Genomic DNA, 12,657 nt, shown 5'->3' on the forward strand with positions numbered 1-12,657 from the left:
GAGGGGAGGAGGTGGGTCTTGTTCACTTCTGCCTCCCTGTGCCCACCTACCATCAACACCTCCAGTAAGCATATTTTGAATTTCTTTGTTTGGAGTTGAATCAATCTGTTTCTTCCCTTCCCTGGGCTGTCATAAGTTTTCAGGCCACAGAGCCCACCACACTCAGATCTGGGTGGGATTGGGAAAGTGAAGAAAGTGAAAGTCGCTCAGTTGTGTCCAACTCTTTGCGACCCCATGGACTATAGAGTTCATGGGATTCTCCAGGCCAGAATACTGGAGTGGGTAGCCGTTCCCTTCTCCAGGGGATCTTCCCAACCCAGGAACTGAACGCAGATCCCACACATTGCAGGCAGATTCTTTACCAGTTGAGCCATGGGAAGAGCATGACAGAGAGAAGGGAATCGTGCTCTAATCCTCACAGCTTTAGGGCAGGCATCATCAGCTCCCTTAGATAGACAGGGTGAAGGCGGTACTGATAGAATTAACTAGCTCAAGGTCACATAGCTTTTAAACAAGAAGCCGGAAGTCAAAGAGCAAAAGTCTTTCATGAGCCTAGTGAGGCTCCGCACTGTTGGGTCCTCCTTCTGCACCCCTCATTCCATCCGGCACCATCGCCACCCCCATCCCATGTCCATCTGGACCCTCTAGCCGCCCTGGCCTCCTTCCAGGACTTGCGCCTTCTCTCCCTCACTGGTCTCTGTACTTCCTGCCCTCCAACCTGAAATGTTCCTTCCTCCTCTCTTCACCCAATGACGCATCCTTCAGACAGCCATTTACATCTCACTTCCTCAGGGGAGCCTTCTCTGATTAGATCTATCTTCATATCATAAACTCACAGTCTTATGTGACTCCCCTTGAGAGCACTATCATAGTTGTAAAATACATACATATAAGAGACACAGGTTCTATCCCTGGGTTGAGAAGATCCCCTGAAGGAAGGCAGGACAATCCACTCCAGTATTCTTGCCTGGAGAATCCCATGGACAGAGGAGCTGGGGAGCTACTTACTGTTCATAGAGTTGCAAAGAGGCAGACAGAGCTGAAGTGACTTAGCATACATGTGCATATGTGTATATATATATATATATGTATATATATATGTATGTGTGGGTATATATATATATATAATATATATATTTGGAAGAGTCTTTGAAGTAGCATCTGTCTCTTCCAGAAGGCTCTGAGGCCAATGACCCTGAAGGGAGCTGCTGCCCACCATGACCCCAACCCTTGACCCAGCACCTGGCAAGTTGCAGGGACTCATCAAAGATTTAACCAATAAAATAAATGAATGAAGGAATTGCTTAATCTGTCACTGTACACTAACCTGGAAACTTAAAACACGTATTTCATCTGAATATGGGAGATTTTTTTTTATATTCAAGTCTAAAAATGACCATTGAATTTTGAACTATTTAACAATCTCCTACATTATCAGTCTGAGTACATATAGCCTCCTCCCCCACTGACCTGAAAGCTAACACTCATGGGAAGCTCTCCCCGAGGACCTGTGTGACAGACACTCTGGATGATGAACAGAGAGGAAAGCGTGGCCTGTGTCTATTTAGAGGATTTTCCCCCCTCTCCGCCCCAGCACTTCCTTCTCAGGCACTTACTTTTTTATTATCTTTCTTTGTTATTGCCCCTTGTGTGTTGAAACTCTCTCCCACTCCTTCTCCTTCCCTCTCTCCCCCTTCTTTCTGTGTTGACTCTATTGTTTATTTTTCAGAATGTCAAAAAAAAAAAAAAAGATGTTTCAGCCACCATCACCACTAGTGTGCAATTTAAAGAACAGTCCTTTGATGATGAGAAGTGACCACCGTTCCTCAATGCCCACCCTGTAGCAGACAGTGGTGGCTTCTTCATTTGCCAGCTAAGATAGGTTGATGTTTTGTGCTATCATACTTGCTGTGGTTACAGCAACAGGCAGAACAAAGACCCCTGCCCTCATGGGGCTGACAGTCTAGTGGTGCAGGTAGATAACAAGTAGTATGAGTAAATTTCATAGTGTGCTAGAAGGTGGGACATAGTCTGTAAAAAAATGTAAAATAAAACAGAGCCAGCAGTACAATGTATGAGGTTGTTGACTGTGATTTTATACCAGGTGGTCTGGAAAGAAGGTGACAGACATTTGTGGCTTCATTCCAACCAGCTACTCTGTGAGAAGGCTGTTGGACTTCCTGTTTGTGGAAAGGGAAACTGAGGCTTGGAGAGGTCAAATGACTTGCTTCAAGCTGCACAGCTCAGAAGGTTGCAGTGCTTGAAGTGGACCCGGGTCTGTGTGGCTGCAAAATTGTGTCAGCTGCATCACACACCACAAAGCTGCCTCTGAAAACTTCCATCACTTCAGGGGACAAAAATTTGCTAGTTTTGAAAAATGCTGGCCAACATAAAACCCATGGAGAGTTTACACTGAGACACTTCCAAAACAAAAGGGCGAAACCAAAGAAGCACATGGTGGGTCCAGCCTGAAGTTCAGTGTTGTGTCTCCTCAGCCTCGTGGGAGTGAGGGGATCAGGACAGAGCTGTCACCTTGCAAGGTGTGGGCAGCCGGAAGGAGCAGCATGTCAGGGAGTCAGCAGGTCAGAACTCCGGTGTCCTGACATGCTTGGGTTGGGTGCTCAGTGAGGATACTCAGTGGGATGCAGACAGAATAGAATCAGCTGCCGACAATGAATGTGAACACGAGGCCACAGAGGCCAGGGTCTGTGCATAGAGCTCTCTGGAGCTTCCAGGATGAAAACAAGAGGCCTGGATTCAAGTTCTGGCTCTGCCCATGTGGTGCGGTGTTACCTGGCACCTGTAAAGTGAGGGCAGGAGGGCAGCGTGAATGGGCTGGGATTTGCAGGGCTGGTTCCTCGGTAAAGGAGTCAGGTTTGTCTTACAAGGTGAGAAGGGATAGGAATGTGAGACCTGCCTCCATGGAAAACTGCCAGTCAGAACCTAAGGGCTTGGGCAAAGTTCTTGAGGTCTAGGGAACTGGGTGGAGAAGTTTGATAAAGAATTCTGGGGAAGGTTTTGGGGAAGCTACACAGGGATGGTCTCTGATGCCTGCTCTCTGCCCGAAGTGTCTGTTCTGGTGAATATTAGGATCAAACTAGGCTTTTGCATACCTTAAACAGAAAAGGGAAGAAAATCAATGGGTTAATTTTTTTCTTCCCTGTAGAGACTGAGTGTACTGACAATTTTTCTTTAGCTAATTAGGAGCTGGGCAACCCAATGACTGACTCCTTTTGAATGTCCTTATTTTACAACAATGAATTCATGACTCATTATTATTCTTTTAAAAAAAGAAATCCCAAGACCCATATGGGAAAAAAATCTGAAGAAGGCTGGATATATGTGTATGTATAACTGAATCACTTTGCTGTATACGTGAAACTAATATAGCATTGTAAATCAACTACACTCCAATATGACATAAAAATTAAATAGAAAAGAAATTCTAGGAAAAGCAAACAAGTTATTCTGGTTTCCTCACCCCTTCCCCTCTCTTATTCTCCCTCAATAACTTGCCACATGTCCTTATGATTTTTGAATTAATTTCAATAATTTTAAGAATTTCTGCATCAGTCCATTGATACATACTTTTACTGTACCAACTGCATGCAAAGTACCTAGAAGGTGAAAATATCTTGGGAATTATGGAGTGATATGTACACAGTATGTAGGCCCATTAGTAACTTCTCAACTCAACTCTTCCACCCTTAAAGGCAAAAGTGTCCAAGAAAGGCAGCTGGCATTGCTAAAATAAAAGAGATATACTTTCCTTCTGTGGAACAAGAGAGCCGTGGCCGAACCCAGTGTGGGGCACTCGCCACCTTGCAGGCCAAGAAAACTTTATGAAATTATGAACTTGGAAAAAAGTAGTTCAAGAAAACCGAGCGACTTCTTACGCAGAGAGAATGGGGATGTAGAATGGACGGCAGAGCCCCTGTGAGTAAGCAGCTTGAGGAGGAGAAGAGAAGAAGAGAAGCTCAGAAATTCAGCAGAGGGAACCCAACAGTCTGGATGGAGAGAAAGATTACTGCTTTGCCTCAAAAAGGAAAAAGGTGAGAGAGGGAGCAGGAAGGAAGGGGGCATTTCTGTTAGGACCACAGTGTACTGTTGCTAGCTCCCCTCTGCAAGGCTGGGAATCCTCTGAGGAAGACATGGAGCCCAGACAGAGGGGAGCAGTGTACAGGAGAGAACAAACACAAAGAGTGAATTTCTTGCTGCCCCTGGAGATGATGATTTCTTTTGGGGACAACAGAGGTTAATATCCTGAGCAGCAAGCCACCGCATGGCCCAGAGACAGCATGCTTGAAACAAGCTGTTTTAGTGTCCTGTTGTAGATTTTATTGAATTCTTCTCTGAAAGGGCCAATTCATCTCTCCATTTGGAGGCTCTTTAAGCAGCTTTCCTGAGAAGTTCAAGAACTTCTCCTATCACTCTCCATTTACATGGGATCCATGAGCAGACAGACCCGCCCCCCACGCCCTCAAATCCCAGTAAGGACACTAGCTTGCCAAGGGTCTCAAGTTCACACACAGAGACACTCCTGCTGCTCACTCTGCAGAGGGAGAGAAGAAAGCAGTAATTTCTTCTCGATTCCTCTCCCCCTCCTGCTGTGTCGGCCCCTAACAGGTGGTCCTGTCCCCTTCTCATGCATCAACAGACGAATTCATTTCAAAAACAGTCACGGATGCAAGGAAATGTTTTTTGATTCTTATTTTCACCAAGAAGTGAACAGAAAAAAATCATCCCTGGGGACAAAAACCCTTAATGTAAACCAGATAGCCGAAGAGACCAGAAGAAGACAGGAGGCGGTTTTTCACCTGGAGTCATTAGCAGCATCTTGGGGAGAAGACTAGAAATCTGTTCACAACTTTTTGGGTATGAGTAGGAAACATAACAAAGAGGTGATGGGAAATCTTTTCTGAAAGTACAGTTTCTCACCAAAAACAGAGGTTGGGAAAACCAGACAACTTGGTTTCCATAAAGTCTGATCCTATTTGGAATGCTCAAAACAGCAAGCACAGAAATGCCCCACAAGAACCATCTATGCCAACCTGCAGAAATAAGTACACTTATAGTCTTTGGAAATCAGTGCAGTTTTTGAGAATATGTATCTTTAACACCTTCAAACCACATCCTAAGTGGCCAAGGCTCAGCTTCCTAAGGGGAGAGGGTAGTGTGTCAGGCCTACAAAACCCCATATAGACAGAGGTTTTGGAAATTAAAGGCCAGGTTGAGCTGGAGCCCTGAGTACCAACCCTTCCTGCCTGGGCTACAAGTGGAAAAGGAACAGCAATCCCCAAGGCAACTTGGCCCAGCCCCCGATACGCCTCGGTCTGGAGGCCTCAATCCTGGGGAGAAGAGTGAAACCCTGGGCTTCTGGGAGCATCACACAATCCTTGGGACATGTTGCAATACTAACCCTTTCAGGGATGATTCTGGGAGTGAGGTGGGGTTATAGCTTGGAGAGAAAGTTGAAGGGGGTGGGCAACACATTTGGGGATGTGGACACCAAACAGATGGAATTTTAATGAAAATATTTAAGCCTTTTAACACACAAGTTATCCCAAGCCACCTCTAGTCCTCTTCCCTTACGGGAATTAGAAAAATGTTTAAAAGATTATAGTATTAAGAATTTTCAAACAAAACCCTGATAAGAAAGTATATTTATTCCAAGTCACCAATGTCTGGGAATATTTCTTCTAAAACCATGTCCTGTCTTTAATCTCTTGGCTGTATATCTTCGTCCGTCTAACTAAAATCCAAGCAAGGCAAATTGCTTCTGTGATCGTGTTCCCTAAAGCAACCCTCATTCACTTTGCTTTTCTTCTCTTTTGGAATTAAAGTCTGCCATAAATGTTTAATTAAATGGAAGTCTTTCCACTGTTAATGACTAGCTGCATGAAAGGCTCTTCATTTTTTAAAAGAGGGGTGTGTTTAAAACAGTGCCTATTAATTCCCCGATATTGATTCTCTGGCTGGGGAAGAGCATATAGTATTCAGCATAGAGCTCCTCTGCAGACTATGTTCAAGGCAGCGGTTTGGATTGAGAAAGGGCACCAAATGCAGTATGCGTCAAATAGACCATCGCTCAATGAAGTCACTTAGCTATTCAAAACATGTTCAGCCATCACTCAACCATTTGCACCAAGATTGTTGGGAGGGGGGCACGGAATTTGTGCTCTTTCCCCAGGCATAATCATTTCCCAAAGAGCAGCTTTTGCTCAGTTTGGGTTAGACTCTGGGGCCACATCAGTTCTCTTCCTCTTAGTCCGTTTCCCTCTCTTCTCCCCTGTCTCCTGGCTTCAACTCCCTGCACCACCATCCCATGTTGAGCTTAACAAACAATCCTGCAGTCTCCGCTTCCCGACGCTGCTCAAACGGCCTCCGTATTGGTTCATATCAGAAGCAAAGCACATCAGCTTTTCTTTCCACCCAGAAACATGTATCTCTCTGTGTGTATGTCTTTCTACGGGTGGCTGTAGCTTATACACAGACACAGATAGCCACTCACATGCAGCCCCTTATATTAAAGTCTGTTGCTAAATGCAGGTTGTATGACCTGCAGGAGTTTCCTGCCCCCCTCCCCGTGTTTATTAATGTGTCTCAGAGGCACATGCTTTCATCCATACCCTGATCTCCCAGCCTATCCTCTGTGGGACCGCTTTGCCCACAGCACATACACGGGCACACATGTCCCAATGACCCTGCAAGATCAAGGTAAACAGCTGACACTCCTCCCCCCCACAGCTCCCTCTTGTCCCCCCACAACCTCCCCATGCTCTCGCCTCCCTCCCAGCCTCCCTGCACAATGTCTGATTCCCAAGCTGGCTGCAATGCTGACTCTACACGCTTCTGGATAACAGACATGTCACTCTGCGTGGAAGTGAACTGGTTCTCAGCCTAACCTGCAAGCGAATTGCTGTTTATTAGAACTTGGGTTTGTTTCCTGTTAGAGAAGTATGTATTTTTAGACTTTGTAAACGTTAAAACACACATACACACGCAGCCAGTCGCCTCGAACGATATGTGTGGCTCATAGACATTACGAAATGCTCTTGAACTCAGCTTGCGATCCTGGAATAATTAGGATTTACCAAATAAGGCTTCTTAGAAACAACAGATTTTTTTTTCAAAAAAAGGAGATTTGCAGATGATGATGTGTCTTGGACTTTTGGGGAGTAAGGGGAGGAAGAGGGGAAAGGAAGAACATTTTGGAATTCTTCATTACGAAAAGAAGAGCAATGTTGAGAGAGGCAATTGTTTTTTTATACCCTCATAGATGGACATACTACATCAAAAGGCAAATCCTAATGATTCCAAAGCAGGTGGAGCACATTTGACTTTTTAAAAACAATCTCTTGTTTTCAGCATATCATAGATTATTCCAATGAAGAAGGTTGAGGGAAGGGGGGTAGTGGAGGCTGGAGAGTTGAGTATGGTTTTTGCTTATTGATTTTCTTTCCTCTGAAACTCACCCAACCAGCCTTGATCTCTGGTGGAAGGAGTGAAGTAAGAAAATGGTGGAATGTAAAGGGGACTTATTTGGAGGTGGGTGGGGAAGGGGGAGTGAGAAAGGGAGGGGGGGGGGGGAGGGGGAGGAGATGGGAAATCAAATACCTTCTAGGCAGCAGGTTCTCCATAATCCAGAATGGGTCATAACTTCCTCGTTCTTTTTGCTGGTTTCATTCTCACTGACACTTTTGGTCTTGCAAACCCCTCTGGAGTAGAGCCAATAGTCGGTTCCCACAGCAATGGTCATCAGACTGAAGGCAGCGAAAGCACCAACCGTGGTTAAAAGCATTTGAACACCTCGATCAAACAGCCCCATAATTCTTCATTATATAAACACCCAACCGACTTCGGGTTCTCGGGAGAGTGTGTGTGAAGGTGCGAGTACTAAAGCAAAAAATAAAAATAATTCCACTACTAATATAAAGGATATATGTGTGAACAGAGGATGTGGAGAGATATAAAAAAAGGGAGGTAAGAAAAGCTCACGGAAAAGAGTGTAAATTATAAAGATCACACGGGAAGAGAGGCTTGCCTTTTGAGATCAGAAACTGTTCCAGTTGTAGTGATTTAAAAAAAAAAAAGGAAAAAATAAAAAGACACCCCCCACCCCCCCAAGTGAGATGCCTTAATCTCTTTTCCTAAAATTCTGGTCTCCAGTTTCCATATGTGATAGCTAATTTGGAGATGGCTTCCACAGTGAACCAGGGAACAGCCGCATTCTCAACACAATCTCTCATGGTCGGGACCTAGACAGTTAGAGATTGTAAAAGCCGAGATGCAACCTTCCGTCTTCGCTCTCGGCTCTGCGGCCTGCGCCATGAAAATCCTTTGCTTCGCCAGTTCTCTTCCTTGGGGGGTCTCGGGAGCTTTCGTTTCAGACCAGACTTCCCAGTATTCTGTAAGCCCTTGATCTCAGCTGAACAGGTGCGGGGGTCTCGCCTTCCATGGTTTTGCCCCGGCAGCGGCAGCGGCAGCAGCAGGGCGGGCAGGCGCGGCGGCGGCGGCGGCAGGACGAGCAGCGGCGGCGGTTATTGTTGTTGGTGGCGGTGGTAGTGTTGGCGAAGTGGGGGAGGGAGGGGGTTTCTCCCGGAGAATCGAGGCGGGTTTCCCTCCCCCTATCTGCAAAGCTCCTGGAAACAGGGGTGCCGGCGTCTTGCTGCAGGATGGGCCGCCCGCCTGCCCCCCCACCCCACTCCCGGCCGGCTCGGCCCCCGGAGGAGGCGCTCCCACCTACTGCATTACCGGGTGGTGCTGAACTGGACAGCTCCTTGCGCCGCCCGCTTCGCGCGCTCCCCGGCTCCCAGGGCGGCCCGCCAGGAGGGGGGCGCGGGCCGGAATCCTCCCTGCCCTCGGGGGCAGCAAGGCCGGGGCAGAGCGGGGGCTGCCTTTTCCTCTTTTCACCCCTCTCCCAAAATCCTGAAACGAGCGCTCTCCTGGGCTCCCGGAGCTTAGAGAAGGCGTAGCTAGAGATAGCTCTGCTCCCTCTCCCTCTCTCTCTCTCACACTCTCTCCCTTTCCCTCCCCCCTCGGTGTTTCTTCTAGCTCAGCCTCCTTCTCATTCCATCTCTACGTGCCCAGAGCTTCAAATACAATCCTCCCATCACAATCAGAGAGGCACAAAACTTCAACCAGCCGGTTCTTTGCCTGGAAGCCCTGAAAATATAACCTGGATGGGTAATTACAAACATGGTCTCTATGTGTTTTTGAAATCGTCGCTTGCACTTTGCCGTTTGGGGGATCTGTTTTGTTTTGTTAGCTGTGTCGCCTTTTGGTCGTTTCTCTTTCTTCTCTATCTGTTTCTGGCTAACAGGGGATGTGCAGTGCACTGTGCGTGTCTCTCTGTAGTTTTCTGTAGAAATCCTGAGTCTTGCTCCTACAAGCAGACATTTTGGAAAGAATATTCATGGAAAAGGGTGCAAAAGGGTGACTGGCGGCTCGAGCTTGGGCAACGATTTTCATCTCAAGGATAAACATGTTTGCAGGGGAAATGGGTGAAATGTGAGTCCTTCTAAGTTTCCCGTGTCATTCGTAAACTGGGTGGAAAGAGATAAAATCTTCCTGCTGTGAATACGGAAACACATTATAACTCTCCCCTTTTCCTCAACAGAACCATTATCTTGGGTTAATTACAGCATCATCTCTTGTTTCTGTATGTGCAAGTTTTCCTTAATGTGACCCGTGGAAAAAGAAGCTCATCAGATTCCTGCTGGTAGTGATTATGTTTCTCTCTGATCAGTTGCCTAGTTAGGGGAGGGAGAGCACATGAGGCATGATGTAGATGCAGTTTTAATTTGTTGGGGGAGGAGTCTAGAGAGAGTTGTGCCTGCCTCTGATGGGTCAGTGGGATTAGAGATGTTTCCATTTCATAGCTCACCTATTCTGTACTTTGTTTTCTGTTCTTCTGTTTTTGTCTGGAGATAATTTGCTCGACAGTTTCTCAGTGATCTGGTGATTATCAAAGAGTATACAAAAGATGACTGAACTCAAAACAGACTTTTTTGAATATTGTCTAATGTTTTTCCCTTTGCCCAGAATTGTTCTGCAGATATGGCCAGTACTGTAGAGGCGGGGGGCAGTATAGAAAAACTACCTGTTTCTCCATCCTCCATAAAATGTCCTTCTCTCACTCTCTCTTCCCTTCTCAGAAGGAAAGAACTCCTATGATGGGTAGTCACTGGGCTCCTGTTACCTTGAAGAGAATCCTGGTGTCCGGAGAACATTCAGCTACCTCTGCTAAGATACCTTTAGGGTATAGCCCGAAATACTTTTTTGAACTGAGGTTTCTCCATTTGTTTTCTTGCCCTTTGGTTGGGGATGGCAATTGGGATGGGAGAGGCACTGGTATGCTGACCTCACTCAGCAGGGAGTCTAGCAAGTTCAGCCAGTGGTTCAAGTGAGTGATTTCCTTGGCTCCCTTCCTTCAGGAAAAAGTGAGGGGCAAGTAGGAAATTCTTTTCAACAGGCTAGGCCTTTTGAGGGGAGTGGAGGGAGGTATGGGTGTAGCCACAGGATCCTGAGAGGCTTGCTCTCACTTACTTCTCTCATCTTGGTTGCTTTTGACCTAAGAAGTCCCTTCAAACTGGAGATAGACTCCTCCTTCTTACTGCTCCCCCATTCTTTTCAGATCAACCCTTGAATCTTGTTGCTCAAACAGAATTAGTAACAGAGGCTCAAAAGCTTCTGTTTATCCACAGAAGGAGCTAACATCTTAGCCACTGACAGTGGCTGCAGCTTTAGAAACATTTGATTAATCTTCTAGCCAGATAATCATTGAGTCAGGAGGTGAAAGAGGGGACAGAACAGCTTTAGGTTGATGGTGTGGAGGGAACAGACACTTCTGGAGACAGAACACCCTGGGAGCAATGCTAGCCTCTGCTACTTGATAATTGCATGATCCAAACAAGTCGGCTTCCTAGAGCCTCAGTTTTACCATATGTGAAATGAACATATTAAGTTGTTCCCAGTTACAGCCGCCAGCCTGCTCAGCTTCTACCATCCCATTTGTAACACTTTATTTAGTGCTTGTGTCAGCTCTCCCACTGACCTGTGAACACTTTGAGGTCCATAGTTGTGTCTTGTTCCCCATCATATTTTTGGCATCTAGTGTGGGGCTTGATACTTAATAGATACTTGATAAATAAAGGCCAAGTGATACCAGTGAGTTTTAAATGGTGTACCTGATCATTAGTAGGCATTCAATAAATGTGGCTTGACTCTCATTTATCCTTCCCCCCATTTACATCCAGATTGGTCTCCAGCTTCTTCTTCCATCTAACTCATGTACCATTCCCCTCCCTGCTCCCCTTAACCTAGTTCTAGTTTGGAGGTCTCTTCTGAAGACAAGGCAAGGCTACCCAGGAAGAACTGGCTTGGTGCAAACCCTGGTAGATGCTTTGGATCTACCAGGCACACACACTTAGCAGCTGCTGAATGGATGCTCTTAGGGGAGCAGCTTTGTAAGCCTGCAGTTGGTGACTTGGTGAGGGCTTAGAGGAAATTAGCTGAAATGCCACAGGCCTATTTTGAGCTCCTTTTTTGATGGAGTGGAAATAACATGGGATTTGGGCACAGCAGACCTGGCCTTGAAGCACAAGGCTGCTATTTCCTCATTGTGTGACCTTGAACAGACATTTAACCTCTCTGGAAATCTCTCTTCATTTGTCAAGGAGGACCACTGGCAGGGGCCTTACAGTGTGGTTGTTAGTGTTATGTGTAAATAGCATGACCATAGCTAACATGCCAGGCACTGATCTAAGCTGAAGTCCACAACAATCCTATGATAAAGGAACCATTTTACAGATGGGGAACCTGAGTCACATAATGGTTTAAGCATCTAGCCTGAGGTTGTGAGTGACAGTGAGGGAGTGGCAGAGCTGAAGGTCTAACCTAGTACCAGGCAGGGGGCCTAGATCTTAACTTCAGTGTCTTGCCTCTAGATATAAGCTTTTTGAATAAGGATATCACACCAAGGCTATTTGCTTCTCAACTACAGATTTGGCAAGGATTTAAGGGAGTAACTTCTAGGTGCCAGGTGTTTTCACACAATTTCTCACACTTGCCATTCCAACAACCCTGCAAATGCCTATTGCTCACTATCTTACCTTACAGGTGAGGAAACAAAGTCAGAGAGGTCATAAGTCAAGTCCCAAGGTCACATATCAAATTAAGTGGAAGAGTAGGGATCTGAACATTTTGCACTGCTTCACATTCTACTAGATCCAAGTCTCATAGTTATTCATTTGTTCATTCAACAAATCAAGTACCTACTATGTGTCAGGTATGTATAGTAGATTTCCTGGACAAGTTGAGTAGGACAGACATGATCCCTTCCTCCAAGTACCTGAAGACAGGCAGAAGGAGCAGACAGGGGAGGAAGAGCCACACTGAAGGGAAGAGGAAGTTAGGTGAGGGGTGCTGTGGGGCCATGGAGCAGGGAGACTAAACCCAACCTATCGGGTGCAGGACATCCTCCTGGGGGGACAGGATATTTAAATTGAGATTAACTCAAAGTCAGCTAGGCTGAGATGGGAGTGGGAGGGTGCAGGGGAGCTGAGAAGAGGAAGGGCATTCCAGACTGAGGGAACAGCATATGCCAAGGTGCAGAAGTGTGTACAGGTGGGAAAAGAGGATTGGCTAGTTTTAGGG

General features: G+C 46.2%; 1 protein-coding gene and 1 long non-coding RNA gene across 2 annotated transcripts in view; one reads left to right on the top strand and one right to left on the bottom strand.

The window, feature by feature from the left end:
* The window catches only part of CACNG2 (calcium voltage-gated channel auxiliary subunit gamma 2), a 121,239-nt gene extending 112,277 nt beyond the window's left edge, over positions 1–8,962 (bottom strand). The window contains exon 1 of the mRNA XM_004006722.6: positions 7,618–8,962. Coding sequence (XP_004006771.1) covers positions 7,618–7,828 — 211 coding nt within the window. The 5' untranslated portion in view covers positions 7,829–8,962. The remainder of the gene's footprint in view (positions 1–7,617) is intronic.
* Positions 8,525–12,657, top strand: part of LOC121819159 (uncharacterized) — a 40,282-nt gene continuing 36,149 nt past the window's right edge. The window contains exon 1 of the long non-coding RNA XR_009600278.1: positions 8,525–9,186. This is a non-coding gene — a long non-coding RNA (uncharacterized LOC121819159). The remainder of the gene's footprint in view (positions 9,187–12,657) is intronic.

Source organism: Ovis aries, chromosome 3, assembly GCF_016772045.2.
Source record: "Ovis aries strain OAR_USU_Benz2616 breed Rambouillet chromosome 3, ARS-UI_Ramb_v3.0, whole genome shotgun sequence".
In the NCBI taxonomy this organism is placed as follows: domain Eukaryota; kingdom Metazoa; phylum Chordata; class Mammalia; order Artiodactyla; family Bovidae; genus Ovis; species Ovis aries.